This window comes from Orycteropus afer, unplaced genomic scaffold (genome assembly GCF_000298275.1).
Source record: "Orycteropus afer afer isolate SDZICR_OR568_19922 unplaced genomic scaffold, OryAfe1.0 scaffold00170, whole genome shotgun sequence".
Lineage (NCBI taxonomy): Eukaryota > Metazoa > Chordata > Mammalia > Tubulidentata > Orycteropodidae > Orycteropus > Orycteropus afer.
In genome coordinates, this window is record NW_006921757.1 from 6,810,795 (window position 1) to 6,833,883 (window position 23,089).

A 23,089-nucleotide genomic window follows, 5' to 3' on the forward strand; every position below is an offset into this window, starting at 1 on the left:
GATATCATAGCTGCTGTCAGATGGATCTTGGCTCAAGGCAAAGAATATCAGAAAGATGTTTACTTTTGTTTTATTGACTATGGAAAGGCATTTGATTGTGTGGATCATGACAAATTGTGGATAACATTGAGAAGAATGGAAATTCCTGAACACTTGATTGTACTCATGAGGAACCTGTACCTTGACCAGGAGGCTGTCGTTCGAAGGGAACAAGGCCTTACGAGATGGATTGACACAGTGGCTGCGACAATGGGCTCAAGTATAGAAAGGATCATGGAGCTGGCGTGGGATCGGGTGGTGTTTTGTTCTGCTGGGCATGGGGTCGCTATGAGTTGGAAATGACTCGATGGCACATAACAACAACATAACAACATAAGAAACTTTGGTAACACAGTGGTTAAGGCATTCTGCTGCTAACCAATTTGTGGGCAGTTTGATCCCCCCAGCCACTCCACAAGAGGAGGATGAGGCAATCTGCTTCCATGAAGATTTACAGGTTTGGAAACTCTATGGGGCAGTTCTACTCTGTCCTATAGAGTCACTATGAGTCAGAGTTGACTTGATGGCATGAGTATTCAAAGCTATGATTCATTCTAGGTCAGCTAGAAAACACATAACACAGTTATGATATATTAAGATATATTCTACATCCAGAAGAAGTGAAATTTGATATATGTGGCTCATCTGTCTTAGACATGGGGACTGGTTAGCAATACAATGCCATTTGGAGACACCCTTCTCCAAGATGAGTTTCCAAGGGACCCAGAGTCTCCTGTTAGTTTCATTCCCCGGTGACACATGCTGAAGCATTCAATTCCTATCAGCCATTCTTGTTAAGTGTGAATTATCTTGTCATATATCTGTGAAAGTGAAGAGAAAACCACTGAGAACAGGAGATGGGCTGAACCAAAGGCAAGGTGAAACCATTTGTAATAGGAGACACCCACAGAAGATTGAGCTGACAAGAATCCCAAACCACAGAGAGGTCCGGCAAACCTTAGTGTGTTGAGAAACGGTAGCAGAATAGGGAAAACAGGGCACAGAAAGGAGGCACTGACACAGGTTAAGGGTTTTTCCATTTGCCTCCGGCTGGTTTGAGTGCCACCATTCCCCGCACATTTAGGCCCTCATTTCCATGAAATGTCACACAAATGCCTTTTCATTTCTGGTGTCATCTCACAAAGTAAAATTCTCTGAGATGAGACAGTGAGGCTCAAATGGTCTCACCAGGTGGCCTAAGGAAATCTGAGAACAGAAATGTTTTTTTCACAAAATAGTGAAGGACAAAAATTTAGAAATCATATAATGAACTGTACAAGGCATTCTATATGGCAAAAGAAAACCTAAACATAAGTACATATTGCTACTGCTTTGAGTAACTTAGTTCCTTTATTTATTTATTTTTTTAACACTATTTAGTACTGCTCACTCTTTATCACATCAATACTTATAATTACTCTGTCCCTCTTTCATCTGAGAGTTCAAGGTATAATGTGCCTTTCTGGCTTGGAGATTTTATTCTTTCTATTGACTACTCTGATTTTCCTTAATCACTATCTATGACATTATCTTTAGAAATTTGGATTTCTAGAGGGAAAAGGGAGCTCTGGTAGCATAGTGCCTAAGGCACTTGACTGCTAAATGGAAGGCTGGCGGTTCAAACCCACCAGCTACTCCTTGGAAGGAAGGTTGGGCAATCTACTTCCATAGTGATACTGCTTCAGAAACCCAAGGAGGGGTCGCTATGAGTTGGGTCTGACTCGATGGCACATAACAACAACAACAGAGGGAAAAAATGCTTTCACATTGCCATTAACAATATGGTGAGTGTTTCCCTAGAGTTACATTAGTGGAGTATTAGAAATGAGGTCTAAATAATAACCATTGGTGTGGTGGCTTGTGCCAAGACAAGTAGAGATGATAGGAAGACTGGCAATGTGTTTTACTCAAAAATTTATACCTATGGCTGGGCACATAATAGTTGTTTGCTTGAGGCCTACTGGGTGATAATTTACAAACCAAAAGATTAATTTACAAACCAAAGGGAAAAAAAAAAAGGATCCCTGTTGTTGTTGTTATGTGCTGTCGGAGTCATCCTGACTCATAGTGATGAAGTCTGTACAACTTGACCAAACTAGTAAGAAACTAAGAAGTACATAAGAAAAAAGGACAACTAAATATTATAACATACATACTATAAACCAAAATGCAAACTCACTGCCGTTGACTCGAATCTGACTCATAGCGACCCCTCCTTGGGTTTCCCAGGCAGTATCTCTATGGAAGCAGATTGCCCAACCTTCCTTCCAAGGAGTGGCTGGTGGGTTTGAACCACCAGCCTTCTGGTTAGCAGTCAAATTAGGCACTACACTACCAGAGCTACCAGAGCTCCTAAAGGATCTGTAACCCTGGGGAATTTTTATATCACCGTCAGGAGAGTCCCCACACCTACACATACACCCAACCCTGGGATGGCCCTGATGACTCATCTCCGTGTGGATTCCCCAATAATTAGCTAGTCACTATCAACACGATAGTACCAACCCAAGCCTGCAAAAGTATTTTAGGAGAGGGCTTACATACTGATTGTATGGTAACTTTGATTTTCCTCTCAAAAGGTACAGTAGGGGGCCAAGAAAAGTACAGAACCTTGGAGTCCCTGGCTGGTGCGAATGGCTAAGTCCTTGGCTACTAACCAAAAGGTTGGAAGTTTGAATCCACCGAGAGTCCCCTCGAAAGAAAGGCCTGGAGACCTGCTTCTGAAAACTCAGTGGTTGAAAGCCCTCAGGAGCACAGTTTTCTTCTGAGACACATGGGTCACCGTGAGTCAGCATCTACTTGAGGGAGACTGGTGTGGGTTTATTTTTTCCTTCCAAACAGTGAAGAAATCATCATTCAACTGTGTATGGTGTGGGGGAGAAAAGCACTACTGGATACTGGAAGCAGTATCTCCTTATCTTTTGAATGGGTTCAGAGGATTCCTTAAGAAGACTGGTCAGGAATCTCTGACCTCTGAGTCAACCTGCATGTCAGCAGTAAAGAAGGCTGCCTCAACAGTTTTTCTGAGAAGCCCTAGAAATGTCATTTGTATCCTTTCCCTTTCACACTTGCCATGCATGGGTTTTCTACTACTGAGGCTTTTATTTTGATTCATATACTGAGCAGGTGTTTCTTTCAAAAGGGCACCGAAGCAGCCTGTAGGGACTCCCTGGAGGTGCTACCCACAGTCTGGTAACTACTCGATCAGAGTCAGGAAGTCCAGGACATCAAAAGGGGGAGGGGGTCTCGTTATGGGCAAAGTCAACCAGGTTCATGGTTTTGCCTTTTCTTAGACTTGTCTGTATTCCAGTTAATGTAAACAAAGAAAGAGAGAAAGAACTGTTTCACCTTTCAACACTATATGAGCAAACAGCCTTTGCTTTTTTACCAACACTCTTGGCTTATCTCTCCATGTTAATTGTGACAGTAAAACAATAAAAAAGGAGATTTAATTTTAACTCATGTTGGTCAGTCTAGGGCAGTGAATGAAGATGATGGGCTGGAGAAATATTAATCCAGGTTGGTTATTTAATATCTGCCTTAATTGGAGGAAGACACTATCAGAGTCACCTGCTCTGCACAATGAAACTCCTCAGTTATATTTTCATTTACCGTCGGTTTCTTCTAATAGTGTTCACCCTGTTGATTTTACTGCCCCTGCCTATTTCTCTCCGTACCAAGGTAAGTGAACATGGAAGAGGCTGGCGAATTTTCTGATTTATTTCAGTTGTCCTGTATTGTTGCTGTGTAATTGCCTGGCTCAGAGCTAAATGGACGGTGATCTTTTGTGCTTGAAGTCAGATGGCTATATGTCATGTTTTGTCCATTTTTCTCCCTTTTAATGGTTAATGTTGATTTGATCCTCAGCATGGTTAGCTAGAATAATTAAGTAGAATATTCAATCAGAACTATTCTCTGCCTATCAATTAGGTGAGAGGAAGAACAAAAGAAATCCAACTCTTGGGATTTTGTTGTCCAAGTCATCAAACGTGATGGTATGGGGTTCCTTCAGGTTAAAATAGAATCACATTAATTGTAATATAGTGGTTCCTCCAGCCTCCCAGGCTGGACCTCCCTCGCATGGAGGCCTCACAGTGCTCACTGGAGTACTTGAAGAACTCCCACCCCTGTCGGCCACACATTGCTTTGAGTCCCCTCAAAGTCTTACAGAATTTTGAGTGGAAACATTAGGATCAGCCAGTTTAGGATTTTGATTTTCAAATTCTGTGTGACTAGCCACTCTCCCCACACTTAGGACTCCCTAGCTACTTCTTAGGATTCACATATGAGTCTTTGGCAACCCCATTCTTCACAACCTCAGATGGCAAATTTGAGTCAGATTCTGGAGTTGAATCTGGATCTCCTCCCTGCTCTTTGAGGATAAGTTATTCCATCTCTGTAGGATGGCCTTCTCTTTCCCAGTCCCCTGGCAGGTCTACTGCACCAGCCCTCCACACCTGGCTGAATCCTGTTTTGAGCACATCCTGGTTTATACCTGGACTTCTGCCATATTTTAATATTTCTGGATTAGTCTTAGTGTAAGTACTTACTTATGACAGAAGAAATAGGAAATTAAACCGGCCAAGCCAAACGTAGACCGGGACTACATATTGTCTGTGCTGTTTCTTCCGTATATGAATGCATGACACGTTGATTATCCTCCATGACTTCTGCAGAAAATTTACATAAGCCCTTTGAAAGAGAAAACAAGTAAATAAGTGGAATGCAATGTTTTTGGTTGCAGTGCATAATTCATCAAGTGGAAAACATATTATTCCTAAGAAATGCAGCCATCGTCCAAAGTGCTATGTCAGGAGAACGCTATGTCTGTACGGAAACCAGGGCCCTGGCATCAAGGTGCATTGGATGAACTTGGACCCCCTTTCTTTTACCCCTAATCAAATTATTTATTAAAACCCAATTAATGTTACTGGGAGGATTTTTTTCCTAATATAATAATATGATTTCATTTTTTTGATTTTATGGTTTCATTTTATGGTTTAAACGCATATTGAATCATTCAAACAAATGCTAATTAAACTCAAAGAATATTATTTTAACCATTGCTCACAATGAAAGCAGGACTTATTTTTCACACAATATGGATCTTTAAAGGGTATAAAAATTTAAGTGGAGGCTTACTTAGCCATAATGAATATCAATTTACTGTAACTTTTAGGTTACATTAGAACTCTATGTTTCTAAAGACATAGTGATAGAAAACTGAAGAATTTAAGCAACACTAAAAGTCAATTTGGTTTTATGAAAACACAATAAACCTACATGATGTAGAACCCATAAGTAAGGAATTATTATTGACTGATTTTTTTTTTGTTTGTTTCATTTTTCTGCTGGTTATTGAGTTGTTTCTACAGATTGGCCTTAACCTCTACCTTAATTTCATCTCAAGTAAATAAAAGAAAATTGGTGTCACTGAAGAGAGGTGCTAAGTGGTTTTTCAATGTAACATTCAAAGAGGGGGAAAATGGACTGACTTTGCAGGGTATGACACCAGCTGCTCCATGGGAAGAAGATGAGGCCATCTACTTCTGTAAAGATTTACAGCCTTGGAAGCCCAATGGGGTCACTATGAGTCGTGATTGACTCCAGTTTAGTGGGTTTGGTTTGATTTGGAGATGTTCCATACATTCTGCTATCTACTTTACCTAAATTTTCTTATGTAACCTTTATTATAACCTAATAAGACAATAAAATATGTGCTTTCATTTTCATTTTATACTTGAGGAAATAGACATGTAAGATATGTACCAGAGACACGTAAGGCCACAAAGACCACTCAGATGCTGTAGAGACTGAATTTGAACTCAAGTTTTGTCAGAACTCAGAATTTATGCTTTAACAGTGGAGAGTGGCTTTAATTTAGTTTTTTCTATATTCTGTATGTTAGAAGGTTTATGCCTTATTTGGAAGAGCTATGTGAATTGTAGTATATTAATAATTTATCAATATCAGGCATTTCTCTTCATTATCAGGCCTTGGAGAGGTCAAACCACAAACAAGATATCTTAGCCATTTCCTCAATTGTCTTCATGCTACTCAAAGTCCTTAAGGTGAAAAGTTGCGGTGACTCTTACCACTGGGAATGGGCCTAGAGGAAGTGAAGCAGTGGATTGCTTATATGAGTGTCTTTTGCTGAGGGTCCCAGACTCCAATTACACAAGCTGGTCAAATCTGCTTGTGAGGACATGGTGCCCTTTTACATCCTACTTGTGCCCAAGTTCTCACCATGAGTCATGGCATTCACTTGACATCTTAATATCTTTAATTGGAAGAGGCTTGGGATTGTGGGAATGATGTTTCATAGCAAAGGCAAATATGTCTCACCCCAGAAGCCCATGTGCCTGAGTCAAACAAAAGCTCAAATTTAATCCTTATAAATTAGGTATTATTGTTTCAATTTTACAGCGTAGAAACAGAGACAGAAATGAATATATTGCTTGCTAAAATCTGGCTACACAGATGTTTTCAAGCAACATCTGTCTGACTCTAGAGCCAGTGCTTTTAATTACAGCTTAGTATCCCGAGTCTTTATAGCTTCCGTAGTGTCAATAAGTGTGTTCTTAATACATTGCTGTAAATATTGCTTGGCTAATGAAATCCCTTTTCTTATTCATTGACACTGAAATCTCAGAAACGTTGTCTTCTTATTTGTGATATATATTTAAATATACTTTTAGCCCTTCCTTAATGAAATAACCATGATTAGTAAACAAACCTGTAATTTAATTGCTATTTACATAGATAGTTGAATGAAATTAATAATCACACTGCATTTTTTTCACTTTGGAGAGGATATTTCTTAAATTTCTTAAATACTCCCAGATAAGAGGTTGTAAAGAGCTCTGGTAGCACAGTGACTAAGGTATCTGACTGCTAACCAGAAGGTTGATGGTTCAAACCCACCAGCCACTCCGTGGAAGCAAGACTGGGCAATCTACTTCCATTAAGATTTACCACCTCAGAAAACCAATGGGGGTCTCTATGAATCAGAATCAACTGGATGGCAGTGGGTTTAGTTTTTTTTGTGTTTTAAGAAGTTGTTACAGTGGACTAGGCTGTATGCATATAGTTCTGGCAATACCCTTTGTGCAACTTTGTTCTTTTATGACTATTTCTAGCCTTCTGTTATTATATGCTCTACTTAGTACTCTGTACTTTTCCCTTACTTATGTTTCCAGTTCTCAGCTTTTCCTTGTATTTCTGTTAATGAAACTAAAAGAAGGATAAGTGTGCTTGAGGAGTAGTAAGGGCTGAAAATCGAACAATAATGTTTTATGTTTGCAGAGTGCAATTCTTCCCAGTATGATTCGCTCCCTCTAGCTTATCCATTTAAGTTTATCTATTTCCTAGGACTTCTTTTCCAGATCAGGAAGCACAGAAACAACTACAATGATATTGAGCAGTGTCCTCTAGTAGATTCGTTGTAAAACAAAGACCAGATTTCAATTTTCCTTCAGGTACTTCTGGCTATCGCTACAAAATATTTTATACGAAGAGCAGCCCAACTGAAAGACAGAATGGGAGAGTCAACATGAAAGAGATGAGTGCACTAAAAGACACAGCTTGGCATGGGGGGAGTCTGGCTTTAAGGATCAACTACCTTTCTGCACTTGTCATGTCACCTCTATTTCCTTCCAAATATATTCATTTGATACATCATGACTTTCAAAGATTGAAAGAGAAATCATAATAAATGAAGGCATTGATACATAATGAGGGACTTTTGATGCTAAATGAAAAAAAAAAAACCACAATGATTGTAAAGAAATATAAACATTAGAGGGATAAAAGGCCTACTAGGAGGAGGAAAGTGATAATTAGGAAGCCTCTCAAAGAAAACAGAAAAGAAGAGTACCAGGCATTGTTTCATTCTGCTGTAAATGAGGTCACTGTGAGTCAGAGATGACTTGATGGCACCTAACAGCAATGACAACAGTCTTTTTAGCTACAGATCACCAGGTCTTTCTCCCATGGAGCCATTGGGCTAAGCAAAGTTTTAAATTAATATTTCGGCCTTCCAGTAGCTTGCAGAATTGCTGAAAAGTGAATATATACTAAGATAGACATTATTAACAAAATAAGGTTGTATATAAATTGTTGTTGTTGTTGTTGTTGTTTGCCGTCGAGTCGGCCCCGACTCATAGCGATCCATACAGGCCAATAATTCAAACAAATAATTGGTGTTAAAATAGTATAATTAAAAGGTGGATAAACTCCAGGGGACCCACTGCATTCAGCTTCTCTACTCCTCTGCCACACACAGTCCCAGGTAATGCTGTGACCCTTTAGCAGGGTCCCAGGCCTGAACCTACCTGCTATCTCATATCTTCAAATATCCCTAAATATCCTAAGCCCCATCCTGCAGGCTCTGTTGCCTTGCATCCTAAGTTCCTCCCACATCTAGTTTCTCCATCCCCATTGCACTGGGATTGCTTTCCTTAAGTGTTTTATCTCTTCCTTTCTTTGACTATTTCACAACCTTTCTTTCCTCTAGTCTCTCCTACCAGAGTAATATTTTTTAAATGACAACCTGATCCTATTTTTTTCTTTTTTTTTAAAGTCCTAATCAAAGTTTTTCAAAGGGCCCCTTTTGCCTATAGAGAAAAAATAAAATCTAAATAAAACATGTATACACTGATGGACCTTCATGATTTTATTTATTTTTCCTGAGCTCTGATAGCATAGTGCCTAAGGCACTTGACTGCTAACCAGAAAACTGGTGATTCAAACCCACCAGCCACTCCTCAGAAGGAAAGTTGGACAATCTACTTCCATAGTGATACTGCCTCGGAAACCCAAGGAGGGGTCACTGTGAGTCAGGTCTGACTTGTTGGCAAATAACAACCACCACCAACCCTCCCAAGGCCCCAATATCCATCTACCACACACACATTTTACACTTTAGAGATATTTCACTATTTATAGAATTCCCTAGAATACTCATGATTGTTCTTTTTCCTCTGCCTTTGCCCATCTGTGCCCCATTTTTGGAATTCCCTGCTTCTTGGGCATCCTATTCTTCTTAGGGAGGCCAGCTCAGCCTGTGTTGTGAACTGAACATCATCCTTGAAGCTCTCTTTTCATTGTGGATACATCTGCCTGCATTTAGTATGTATCTCAGTTTGCTTTTATCTTTGCCTCCCTCTCCAGATGGTAAATACACAGACAACATGGGAAATACTTCTTTTCTGTCTCCCACAGCACCAAACACAGTCCCTGTCACATAGTAGATAATTGAACTGTACTGAATGGATGGATGGGTGATTTGGCATGGCAGACGGTGGGAGTTAAGCTGGATCTTGCAGGAAGAATAGGATGCAAGAGAAAGAAGATGGTGAAATAAAGGGACCTCAAATAGTGACTCACTGCCTTTGAGTCAATTCCAACTTATAGAGACTCCCATTGGGTTTCCAAGGCTGTAAATCTTTGTGGAAGCAGACTGTCTCATCTTTCTTCCATGGAGCAGCTGGTGGATTTGAATCACTGACCTCTTGGTTAGCAGTCAAATGCCTGAACCACAATACCACTGGAGCTCCTTCAGATAGAGTGAAGGGAGTGTTTAAAGGGCAGAGCAAGAATACAGGTGTAACAGGAGGATGTCTCTTCCATGAATCTCTTTTTTTCCTTTCATAATAGATTTTTCAACCTTCTTCAGTAGCAATACTATACGTGAATGCCCACTATAAACTTCACAATAACCATTTGAAATAGGCAATGTTATCTGCATTTTACAAGTGAGAAAACAGAGGCTCAAAGGGGTTAAGAAACTTGCCCAGAGTCACATAGTTCATAAAAGGGAAAGTAGGAACTTGAACAGAAGGTCTGGCTCCCAAGCCCATAGATAACATTGACTCTTTAATGGTATTTATATCAGATAAAAGCTTGTGCTGGGTTTGCCTTACTCTGTTTTTTTTTTTTTTTCCCCTGCATTTTTGATCATAAAAACACATGCTGAGATGAGGCCTTGTGCAGTCTAGATCATGAAGTAACCACTACGCATACTGGACATATAATATGACCAAGAAATAAACTTTGTCCTAAGCCTCTGAGATTTTGGAGGTTTTTCTACAGTATAACATGGCTTGTCCTCAGTTAGACAGGCTAGAGAGTGAAGTGCTCCCCAAGGTTATTTCCAGTTCCGTGTGTATATGTGTGGGGGCTGAAAACTATACATTGTGGTGCCTGCTCGGGTGTGGAGGTGGAACAAAATGGAGGAGCTAATAATTCCTGTGTAATTGGCATAGAGTTGACACCTATTCTTTTCCCTACCGCATTTTTTGTGTAGAAACTAACAAGAAATGCTAGTTATCCTTCCTTAACTTTGCAATTAAGCTCCTTCTTAGTCTCCATCTTCTGGGATGAGGATATTTTGAATTCAAGCTCTGGGATTAATAGGCTTGTGAGTCTTGTGAAATCATCGCAGCAGTAAGGGTAGGTGTATCACGAACCATGCAAAGCCCTTCACGGGCTCTGTCAAATCATAACGGTGCTTTTCTTGTAGCACATGGATTTAGAATGCATGATTTTTCTCCTTTCTTAATTGCTTCGCTTTCTCTTTAGAAAATCAATTGCAGTGAGTGAGACCTGGGATTGGTCCTGATTTTCTCAAGCTGTGCTGAGAGGAGATCGTTTCGACATATACGCTAATTCATCAGCCAAATTACTTCCTAACTATCAGTCATTGGGTCATTAAAAAAAGAGGGGATGGGTGAAAAAAACTATATTTTAAAGTCTAATTTATATTTCAATTTCAGTTGGAGCTATAATTTAAAAGAGACTCAAGGTGATTTTTAAATATAATCAGCCATATTTCCCAAGGTACTGTGACAGCCAGAACTTTGAAAGTGGAAAAGAGCCATTATCCAAATTGCCTAGTCATAGCTCATTTGCCTTTTCTACTTCTGCAGCAAGTGCCTTGGGCCGGGGGTGGGTTAGCCAACAAGCAAGGTAAGCACAGGTTTACCTGTGTTTACTTACTAATCTGTAGTGAGCAATTTAACCAAACACAAGCCTGTGCTTGCTTTGTTACTGGGTACTCCATCCCTGTCAGCAATTGTAAATTTGAAAAGCGGCTTTGATTCTGTAGGAAGGTGCTGTGGGGTTGGGAGATGCTAGTCAAACCAAAAAGCAGAATCTTTGATGTGGTGAAAAATGTGAAATTGTTCTCTACAGATTAGTTAGTAAGCACAGGTTTACCTTGCTTATTAGGTAATCTGACTCTGGGCCTGGCTGCACTTAGTTGAAGTGGTTAAGACAATATATGACTGTGATATTGCTAAATGAAGGCTGGGGGAAGCGGGACAGTGCCAGTTGTGGGGAATAGCTTATGCAGGCAAACATTTTAGTTAAAATTCCAGTTTGTTGGCAGAGACACGAGAACTCCAGGAGAAATACAGAGGCATTCATGCACTGGGATGAGGGTCAAGACATCCAATGCCAGGTAGGTAAGAGAAAGACGAAGAAAGAGCAAAGCAAAGAGAAAGATGTTCCTCTGCTAAAGAATCTTATTCCCAGGAAGGAGGTTGTTTTATATAGTGGTCAAGATACTGAATAAAAATAATAGTAGAAAGAACATAGAGGAAGAAAAACTTGAATAACAAATATCACTGAGCACTTACTATATCTCAGGCACTATTGATAGGAATTGGGCAGTAAGTTAAAAATATAGGCTCTCATGGAATGTTATATTGCACTGGGTAAATCTACTGCAAAAGACCTCTTCTAAAGTGTTAAAGAGCAAAGATATCACTTTGAAGAAAAAGATACACGTGACCCAGGCCATGGTATTTTCAATAGTCTCATATGCCTGTGAAAGCTGGATAATTAATGAGGAAGACCACAGAAGAGTGGATGCCTTTGAATTATGGTGTTGGTGAAGAATATTGAAAACACCAGAGGAAGGAAGAAATCTGTCTTGGAAGAAGAGCAGCTGGAATGCTGCTTAGAAGAAAGAATGGCCATAATTTGTTTCTCCTACTTTGGTCACATTATCAGAAGAGACCAGTCCCTGGAGAAGGTTATCATGCTTAGTAAGTAGAGAGTCGGTAACAAAGAGGAAAGCCCTCAGTGAGATGGAATGATATTGTGGCTGCCACAATGGGTTCAAGCATGGCAGCAATTTTGAGTATGGTGCAGAACTGGGGCATGTTTTGTTCTGTTGTACATATGGCTACTATGAGTCAGAACCAACTTGATGACACCTAACAACAACAACATCGGATTTACACTCGGATTGAATCACACTTCTATCACATACTAGCAATGTGATCAATGGATGAGCTAAACATAGGATTACAGTATTCACCTCATAAAATTTGGTGAGGATTAAATAAGATGACTGTGAGAAGTACCAAATATTGCATCTGGCACACAGTGGGCATTCATGAATGTTATTTTCCCATTTTAATAATAAGCCAGAAAAAAGACCTCTTTACTTGGCATCTTCACTTTTAAAATAAATTTTTCTACCTATAAAGTTTGTGATCAGCAGTTTACATGATACTGAAGTGTATATATAGCAGTCCCTTCCTCCACATTAAACACAAAGCAAATTAATGTTTTTTGGACTAAAGTATTCTGACATGATTCTGGGGTCAAAGTCAGGATCAATGCCAGAAAGTAAGGACTGGAGAATGGCTTCCTTGCAGCTGTGAAAGAATAACAAAACAATTATACTGAACTCTGCCTGGTGTTGTGGTTTGTAGGAAGCAAACACCATTCCAGTCTACCAGCCACGACCTGACCCAGGCTATCCACTAGGTCAGTGATTTGATCTCCATCTTCCTCACAGGACAGGAACCCCAGTCTGCATAGAGAAGACCAGGTTCTAGACTAGGAGTTAAGGACTGGCTGGAGGCAACTGTAAAATTGGTAGACAAGGAAAAAGGAGTATAGAAAGAGAAAACACAAAAACAAAAACTTCCACTCAGGATAAATCTTAAAATAAAATTTCAAAGTACATTAAACTAATGAAAAAAAGACTGGAAACAAAATCAGCACAAAGATAAAAACACTCCAAATGAAATGAAAATGATAGTAAAATCAGTAGGGAAGGAGAGAAAATCAAAATCTACAAAAGGAATAACAAATTATTTTTTTAAAAAAATTAAATATAAAACAAGAAAAGGTGAATATAAAAATAACTAGTTGGAAATTCTGGAAGTGAAATATGTACTGATCGAAATGTTTTTAAAAATCAACAGATGAAACAAACTTTAAACTAGATTTACCTGAACACAGGGAACTGAGAAAGAATGCTAAAAATTCATGTAGACACAGTAGAGAAAAATAAAGCAACATTTCTAAGTGAAAGAAGAATTTGAAGGATAAACTCAGAATTCCCAACATCTATATAACAGACATTCCTGGAAAAGAAGGAATATAGAAAAGATTTTATTCAAAGTAATAAGGTTGAATTTTTCAAAATTAAAAAAGACATGAATTTTCAGTCTGGGTACACATTCTAAGTACAAAGCAATTTTATTAAAAAGGAATCCATATTTAGACATAGTTTAAATGAAATTTCAGACTATCAAACATGAAGAGAAAATTTCAAAGCTATAAGAAAAAAAAAGAAGAAGGGATAAAAATCCCTACAAAATGTGTTGAACCTGTGGGCTCGGGACCATCGTCACAGGGGACATCAAGCTCAATTGGCATGACATACTACACAAAACATTGTTCTACCTCCTACTTTGGTGAGTAGGGACTGGGATCTTAAAAGCTAGCAAGAAGCCATCTAGATGCAAGAATGGGTCTCTCCTCATCCAGAGCAAAGAAGAATGAAGAAAACCAAAGATTCACGGAAAGAATTAGTCCTAGTGACTGGTACACCATGCAATCCACAGTCTATATGACTATAAGACCAGAAGAACTAGATGGTGCCCGGCTACCACTGTCAACCACTCAGAGGAGGATCTATGTAGGAGATCCTGGATAGAGAGGGAGAACAATGTGGAACAAAACTCAAAATCATTTGGAAAAAAAAAAAAAAGGGGACCAGGTTTGCTGGTCTGATAGAGCCTGGTAGAACCACTGAGACTATGGCCCCCTAGCTGCCCTTCAGGTCTGGAATTGAACCCACACCTGTGGCTTCCAGCCAAACAAAAGGCAGGCATAGGAGTTGAACATTTACCTGAGGTAGATACACTCCTTGGAGAGAATAATCATGGAAGAAAGAAGGGCTATTTATGCACAGGGAGACAGCTCAGGGGGTGGGGGTGCATGGAGGGATGGACACAGGGAAGACATGACTATCGGGAGGAAGTGGGAGGGGAGCTGTTATATTGCAGCGAATTGTGGTCAATATCATGAGACAAAGTGTATGTGAACTGCTATATGGAAAGTGAATTTGCTCTGTAAATTTTCACCCAAATTACACACACAAAAAAAATGATGACAATTTGATTAACTTTATTTTCAACAATGATGAAGACATCTAACAGATATATAAGACACTGGTGGACAAAAATACAAAATATCACTAAAGGAATGTAACAGACACTTGAGTCAGTGGAGAGGTGTACCATGTTCATAGATGGGAATATTTTCATGTTAGTCTTTGGTCTATAAATTCTATATGATTCTAATAAAAATTCAATTTTTTTTTTTTTTTTTTTTGTGCAGAACTTGAAATTGTGATTATAAAACTCAAAAGAAAGAGTGAAAGCCTAAGACTACCAAGACAAGTTTGAAAAATATTTACCTGAGGGACTTTCCTTACAGATCATAAATTTTTTTAAATAACTATAGTAGTTTTAAAAGTTTGATAGTTCTGTAGGAACTGAATTTAGAAGGGGAAACAAAATTAAAAGCTCAGAAACGTTAATAAATTTGTAGGAATTTCATTTAGGAAATATATTGTGATATGAATTAGTGGGGAAAAGTTGGACCTTGGAAACCCAAGGAGGGATTGCTATGAGTCAGATCGACTCAATGGCAGGGAGTGGTTTTTTTTTTAGGGCACTTTGTCATTTAGAGAAAGAGAAAAAAATATATATGTATGTATGATACCTTTACAAGTAAGGAGAAGACTGAAGTGAAAATATTTAAACTTTAGAAAATATATAGTAAAATATAAGAAGGTTTCACATACAAGATGGTGAAAACATGAACTAGAAAAGAAAAGATTTTAAAATCACTGTATTATAATTGAAATTTTCTGGTCAGCCAAATATATAATAAAACAAATTTCAAAAATAAGTCAGTAATGAAATGAAGATATTTGTAAATATGTAACTTGTAAAGAAATATTAGAAATATAGAAACAACTCTACAAAGCTATGAGAGAAAAAGAGATAAACAACCCAAGAGAAGAATGAAAAACAAATTATTAACTGGTGATTTGCAGAAGAAAAACAATTATTCTCAATAGTCATGCTGGTATTCAAGCAAATGTAAATAAATTTCATACCATCAGATAATTAAATAAACAAATGACTCCAGTATACCAAGGGTTGGTGAAATATAGAGCAATGGGACCTCTTTCATGTTGTCAGTGCCAATGTGGACTGGTACAAACATCTTGGAAAGAAATTTTACTGGCCATGACCAGTAAAGTAAAAATGTATCCATCCTCAAGCCCAGAAATTCTAGTAATATGCTCTCTTATAGTCACAAAGAGCTTGTTACAAAGATGCTCGTAGCATGGTAATAGTGAAAATTGGAAGAAAAAAACCTAAGAGGAGTCAGTAGAAAAATGGGCAAATAAATTGTAATAAATACATAAAAAGAAATAATTTTAAATGAATTAACAGTAGGCATATATGTATGAACATGAATACATTTGCAATACATCAAATATTGAGTGAAAAAAAGCAAGTTTCAAGTGATATATACAGTAAACTATATAATTTTAAGCTTATATGTTGTTTGTTAATGTCTACATGTGGTTAAATTACAAAAAGCATGGACAGAAAGGAAACATAACATACTCTGGACAGTGGTTGACTCTGGCATGATCAGAGTAGAAAGAAATGAGGGAGAGGTCCTCATCAGTCTTTAACTGTGTGTGGAATGTTTCACTTATTAAAATACCTCAAGCAAATGAGGCAAAATATCAACATTTGTTAAATATGATAAAGTATAGAGGAGTGCTTGTTATATTATTTTCTATGTGTTGAATAATTTACGATTTACAAAAATATTTTTAAAAGATACACTGTTAGAAAGCTCTAGTACTTCAATATTTTCTTTTTCCTGTTTCTTTTAATGTCAGGTAACAGGAACTGTTTCATTCACATTGACAAAGTGGCAGGGAAATAGAACCCAGAGACTGGTTGGTGGAGGCTAGGGTATAAGGCATTTTATCTTTGAAAGCTAGGATCTTGCAAGTATGATAGAACATAAAGTCTTAAGAAGGGGCCTTTGGATTATCTCTGTGTTCACACCAAGAGAAAACACATGGCCTGGTCTTTGGCCTATGCTGACATTTTAAATTAAACTGACATTGACACATTTTCTGCAGAGCAAGTTCGGAAGGTTCAGTCAAGGCTCAGCTTTGTTTGGCTGTTTTATTGTTTGTCAAGAGTATGGAGGTAGACTCTATATAAAACTGTCAACATCAAAATACCTCTATTCTTTCTCTTTAAAAAGACAACACAATAAAAATACGACATAATCCTATTTTATTAGGGATTTCTTAAAAACCCATTGCAAGGGTTTTTGTTGTTGTTGTTATGTGCTGTCAAGTCGGACCTGACTCATAGCAACCCCTCCTTGGGTTTCCGAGGCAGTATCACTACAGAAGTAAATTGCCCCATCTTCCTTCCAAGGAGTGGCTCGTGGGTTTGAACTGTCAGCCTTCTGGTTAGCAGTCAAGTAGGGAGGCTGTATTAATGAATAACAAGGCCTGAGGACTCACTTGCGGTATGTGATTCAGAGCTAGAAATTGTTTCAGCCTGGGAATAAAAGATCACTCTGGTAGTTAAAGTTGTGTGTCAACTTGGCTGGGCCACAGTTTTGAATGGCTGGGCAGCTACATGTACTTAGTCCCCAAAATGAGATTGGAAACAACTGCATGGTGGAATCTGCCGTGAGCAGCTAAGTAGTTGCCTTCAGGGTGTGACCTGCTTCTGGTAGAGATGGGGAAGCTTGGAGGAAGGTGCCTAGTTTTGGGCACATCTGAACCCTGCGTTTGGCCGGCAGTGCTGCTCTAACAGATACCTAAAATGTGGAAACAGGAGTGGACTGCATCCCTGGACCCAAGATCCCTGCACTGAGACCATGGCAGAGAGACCACCATAAGACGGAGTGATGGACTTGCCAGCCCATGGACTGAGAGAAAGCTGAATGTTTTTGAGCAGGAGACTTCCTGGCAGAGTGGATTGCCTTTGGGCACTAATTGGTAGAGCTGAAGACTTTGTAGTACTTTCTGGAACAGGGCAGAGGCTGGGCTGGCTTCTTTGAGAGACCAAGGAAAAGCAGAGATGTCTCACTCTCAAAGGGTAGGACCCCTGGGTTCTGGGGTGGAACCAGCATAGTCTCCTAGGTTTCAAAGAGTCAGATCTTCACGCAGTTCTGGAGTGTGGGGTTGCTATTCAGGAGTGCCAGCAGAATGGGGCCATATCCACTGCCCAAAAGTGAGGGAGTGGGGCTACCAGGCCAAGGGGCTGAGGTCACCACTCATGTGGATTAGGAGGAGCCTTGGGCCACCCAGTGATGATGTGTACAGGTACCAAGTTGACTAGGGATAGAATGTGGTACTTATGGTTATGTGTCAACTTGACTGGACTGTGGTTTTGAGGGGCTGGGCCATGGTTTGAGTGGCTGGGCAGCTGGATACAATTATTTCCCAAGATGAGATAACAATCAACTTCATGGTGGAGTCTGTTGTGAGCAGCTGATTAGTTGCCTTTGGGATGTGGTCTGCTTCCAGTACATATGGGGAGGCGTTGAGGAAAGTCTCTAGTCCTTTGGCACATTTTGGATTCTGCATTTGGCCAAGTCTTTATCACTAGTTCCTGGACCTGAACGAGGGGCTTGCTGTGTGCCTGTTGATCTTGTGTTTGTGCCGTTCTACTTGTCGACCTTGGGTTCGTGAGTCTCAGGAGCTAGCAGCTTCCTGAGTTAAGAGATGCCCTCTGCTCCAGTGGGTCTGGAATAAAAGAGCTGAAGCCCAAGGTTGGGGGGCCTTCACCCAGCCCCTAGAGCCAGCACTCTGAATTTGAACTTCTCTGGTAGCATAGTAGCTAAGGCACTTGACTGCTAACCAGAAGGCTGGCGGTTGAAACCCACCAGCCACTCCCCGGAAGGAAGATGGGGCAATCTACTTCCGTAGTGATACTGCCTCGGAAACCCAAGGAGGGGTCGCTATGAGTCGGGTCCGACTCGATGGTACATAACAACAACAGCAGCTTCCTAAACTGTCAGAGAATAAACTTCCTGTTTGTTAAAGCCATCCACTTGTGGTATCTCTGTTATAGCAGCACTAGATAGCTAAGACAATCACATTAAACACAAACAACAATTTTTGTTTTAATTGTTCAGATGCTACTCAGAATTCATGGAGATTAAGCAGTATGAGAGCAAAATAAAGCCATAAATATATCCTAACCTTTAGTGATGATGTACTATGTTCCAGGTGATTTCATATAAAAATTATTTATGTAAGCCAAGTATGTATATACATATACCAAAAAAAAAAAAAAAAAAACCAAACCTTACAGCCATCAAGTGGGTCCTCACTCATAGCAATCCCTCCTTGGGTTTCTGAGGCAGTATCTCTACAGAAGTAGATTGCCCAGCCTTCCTCCCAAGGAGTGGTTAGTGGGTTTGAACCGCCAGCCTTCTGGTTAGCAGTCATATAGATGGATAAATTTCAATCACTAACGAGCAGTGTCCCAAAACAGAAACCTACAGTGTTACCCTCAGCAAAACAACAGATTCTATTAACAGTCTCGTTCCCGTTGCATCACCCTGGGAGGGTCCAGAAGCTCAGTTGTCTCTCACAAGAAGCAAGAAAAAGGGCTCTTCACATTCAGGGCTCATCCATACCATGTCATCTGGCACTGTCCTTATTTCTCTGAGACAAAGTCCAGCAAAAAGTTTTACCCCTTGGTTAAATTGTGTCCTGGTTGGCTGAAAAGGGAGGAAAGAAGGTGATTAGGGGCCACACCCAAACAAGCACCGAGGAATGCAATTAAAAGGCAGGTGTGCACCCTGCCCCAGCAAAAGGTTGTGACTTGGCAATTTCTGGACTCCCAGAGAACTGGGAGTGCATTTCACAGGCCAAACAGAAGTAGGCATAAACATCCGTGTATACTGGTGTCAGCACGTTCTGCCTAGAAGGAAATGTGAAGGGAACTGAATAATTGAGCATATTTTTCTTGCTTGCTTTTCATGTTTCTGAAACTTGGCTCATAGAACCTCTGAGAAAGCTCATAGAACTTTATGCTCCACTTGAAGGTGCAGAGGTCTTGAGAGTTTCTTCTTATCTGGTCTCTGATGGGGCTTCATGTGCCAAATAAGGTTGTGATTTGCACAGCGACCTCCCTGCCTCTTTTCCTCACCAGTGTTTTGCCGTCCTTCCTTACAGGAAGCAGAATGTGCCTACACACTCTTTGTTGTTGCTGTCCTTTGGCTCACAGAAGCTTTGCCTCTGTCGGTGACAGCTCTTCTGCCTGCTTTAATGTTCCCCCTGTTTGGGATCATGCCTTCTAAACAGGTAAGTCTCCTGGAAATGTTTGTCACAATCAGATCCCCCCCCCCCAATTATGTCCTGATCTTTCCATCAAGACAAGTTGTGAGCTCTTGTTTAATTGTTGTAAAATATAGGTAACCAAACATTTGCCAACTCAACATTTTCCATGCATATAACTCAGGGAGATCAATTACATCAATCAGTGACAGAGTTAATATCCCATTGAGAGTCCCTGAGTAGTGCAAACAGTCAAGCGCTTGACTACTAGCCGAAAGGTTGGCAGTTTGAATCCATCCAGTGGCTCCTCGGAAAACAGGACTGGAAGACTACTTGTGAAAGGTCACAGCTTTCAGACCCTATGGAGTAGTGCTATTGTGCGCACATGTGGTCACCATTAGTTGGAATCAACATGACAGCAACTAACAACAATATTCCGTTGGATGTCTGTAACGCATTTTGTTTACCGATTCTTCTGTTGATGGAGATGAGTTGTTTCTACCTTTTGGCTGTTATGAGTAGTGCTGCAATAAACATTGGGGTACATGTGTCTGTTTGTGTCACTGCTCCCAAGTTTGAGAAAAGTTGTTTTTAAAGGGAGCCATCATCCTGTTGCCAAGGGTTAAGCCTAAATCCCTCAAACTTCCAGATGTTTCTTTCCTCTAGAATTTGGTGCATGTGCCCAGCTTCAAGGAAGAGATGTAGGCTGTAGCTTCCTGAGTCATGCCTGCTAGTAGGGAGATGCATGTCCCTCTCTTCTCTGGTCTTGTCTATGCCTGGTGCCTTCCTCCCACGATAGGGGCAACTCTTTTACATCCTGCATAGGCTTTTTCTGTTCAGCAGGATTTGGTCTGACACAGTGTTAGAAAAACAATTTTTTTGTTGTTTTGTTTTAACGATGAAAAAGCTTCCTGTTTCCTTCAACAGAAAGCCACCATTTCAAAAGATAAAGCCAAATTAGCTTTCGTGTGCATTTCTATGTTGCTCTTGCTGAGAGGGGTTTATCTTATTCATGCTGAGAGGTAGTTCTTACCTGTATCCAATCTAAGGGTACCCATCTGGAGAAAATGGATTCAATTTCCCATTAAAAGCATGAAATGCATTGAAGCCACAGTATCTATCTCCATGCTGTCTCCTGTCACCCAGCACACAATAGCTGCCTAAACCACAGCTGAAACCTTCTCAGGAAAGATGTTAAGTTCAAGATGCCAGTCCGTGCGATTCATCACCTTTGGACTTCTGTCATTTGCCTGGGTCCAATACTTCTATCTTTAGACTCATCCATCTTGTAATGTGGGTGGAGATTTTTCTTTTCAATTAACCCTTTCATATAGTGCCTCCTGTCAAAGGACTGTTTCCTTCCTTATTTTTATATCACTTTTTCCCCACGTTGGAGCTCAAGTCCAATTTTTCATGTTTCTGATCTTTTCTGCTCCTCTTTTTTTTTTTTTTTTTAAATTTAATTTTCCCCCTCACTCCTAATCTTGTATTTTCTCTTTATAATCTTCCCCTGAAGGAGCTCTGGTGGTGCAGTGGCTGCTAACCAGAAGGTTAGCAGTTCAAACTCACCAGCCGCTCTGTGTAAGAAAAATGGGGCAGTCTGCTTGTGAAAAGATTTACAGCCTTGGAAAGCCAGTGGGGGTCACTATGAGTCAGAATCGACTCGAATGCAGTGAGTTTGGGTTTTGCTTTGGAATTTTCTGCTGATTGGGAATAGAGGGTGGTCGGGGCTATACGTCAGTTTTTCTAGCCCCTGGGTGGAAGCTCTACTGCCCCATGGAATCTGGAATCTCTAATTGAAGAAGTTTTTTCTAACATTCTAACATACCAGCACTCCTTGGAAGGAAGGTTGGGCAATGTACTTCCGTAGTGATACAGCCTCGGAAACCCAAGGAGGGGTCGCTATGAGTCAGGTCTGACTCGATGGCACATAACAACAAACAACAACAATCCAGCATACTATAAGGCTATCGATAAAGGTAATTAAAATAAGAAGAAGAGGTTGACGACTTCTCAATAAAAGAATGCCACATTATTAACCCCTGTCCTGTTGGCTTCGGTGATCCTGCCTTCAGAAATAGTTAAGCATAATGGACACCCATTTGTCCCTTATGAGTGAATAAAAACCAGACTTACAATGACAAAAATTGACTTTTTTTTTTTTCTTTCCAATTTTACAGAGGCTGAGGTAGAAATGAGATTAATTGTAGCTATGGGGCATTTCTGTAGCAAGCATTCCTGAATGGGCTGCTTTGAGAGGGGTATGGAACCATCAGAGGGAACTAGGAGGAAAATGGAGCCTAGAAAGCCTGGTTGGGTGGCGGTTGCCAAACATATACCTTGCCTCTTTGAGGTGATAGGACATGGCTAAAGGCAACAAATATTAGATGCCAATAGCAGTCGCATTACTCAGCCCATCAATACCAAAACCAATCCCATTGTTGTTGAATTGAATTCCAACCTATAGAGAGCCTATAAGACATAGTGGAACTGCACCATAGGGTTCCCAAGGGCATAAGTCTTTACGGAAGCAAACTGCCACATCTTTCTCCCAGGAAGTGGCTAGTGGGTTTGAACCAATGACCTTTCACTTAGCAGCAGAGCACTTAACCACTGTGCCTCCAAGGCTCCTTTGATACCTACCCAAGAGTCAAAGGTATCTACCTAACACTAATTTATTAGTCATAGACTCTTAGACTTGGAATTGATCTGCTAGATCAGTTCCTACCCTGTGCAGGGACCCCTTCCACAATATCTCTTGCATCTGAGATCTTTCAGGAAGTACTTAAGTGTATGAGCATCTAATCCCCCATAAGGAAATGATACCATTTTTAAAATCATCTTGATGTTTAAGTGACTCTTAACTTTATTGAGCCCTTCCCTGAGAATGTTTCAGAAACACCCAAGTCAGAAACTCAAGTCAAAGTCTGAAACTCTGACTCATTAAATCTTTCTCTAATTTTAGTATTCCGCAAATAAGTTTCATATTTCTTCTACATGATAATGTTGTTTGAATTTGAAAATAAATATCATTTCTTCCTGCAGTCTTCCTAGCTCCAGTCAACATGGTTTTCAGAACTCAGCTCCCATCCTCAGTCTCTTACCACCTCTATCAATACCATCATCTTATTTTCCTAGAACTAACACTAGTTTGTCAATGATACCTAAGAATGAAATTAATTAATAAACATAAAGCACTCTGATGGCGTAATGCCTAAGGCATTTGACTGCTAAGCAGAATCCTGGTGGTTCAAACCCACCAGCCACTCCTCAGAAGGAAGACTGGGCAATCTACTTCTGTAGAAAGTACTGCCTCAGAAACTCAAGGAGGGGTCACTATGAGTCAGTACCAACTCAACAGCAGTGAGTGTGGTTTCTTTTGGTTGGCACATA

General features: G+C 40.0%; 1 protein-coding gene across 1 annotated transcript in view; it reads left to right on the plus strand.

Moving 5' to 3' along the window:
• Window positions 1-3,621: 3,621 nt before the first annotated feature.
• Window positions 3,622-23,089, plus strand: part of SLC13A1 (solute carrier family 13 member 1) — an 87,968-nt gene continuing 68,500 nt past the window's right edge. Inside the window, exons 1-2 of the mRNA XM_007946762.1 lie at window positions 3,622-3,720; window positions 19,595-19,723. Coding sequence (XP_007944953.1) covers window positions 3,622-3,720; window positions 19,595-19,723 — 228 coding nt within the window. The remainder of the gene's footprint in view (window positions 3,721-19,594; window positions 19,724-23,089) is intronic.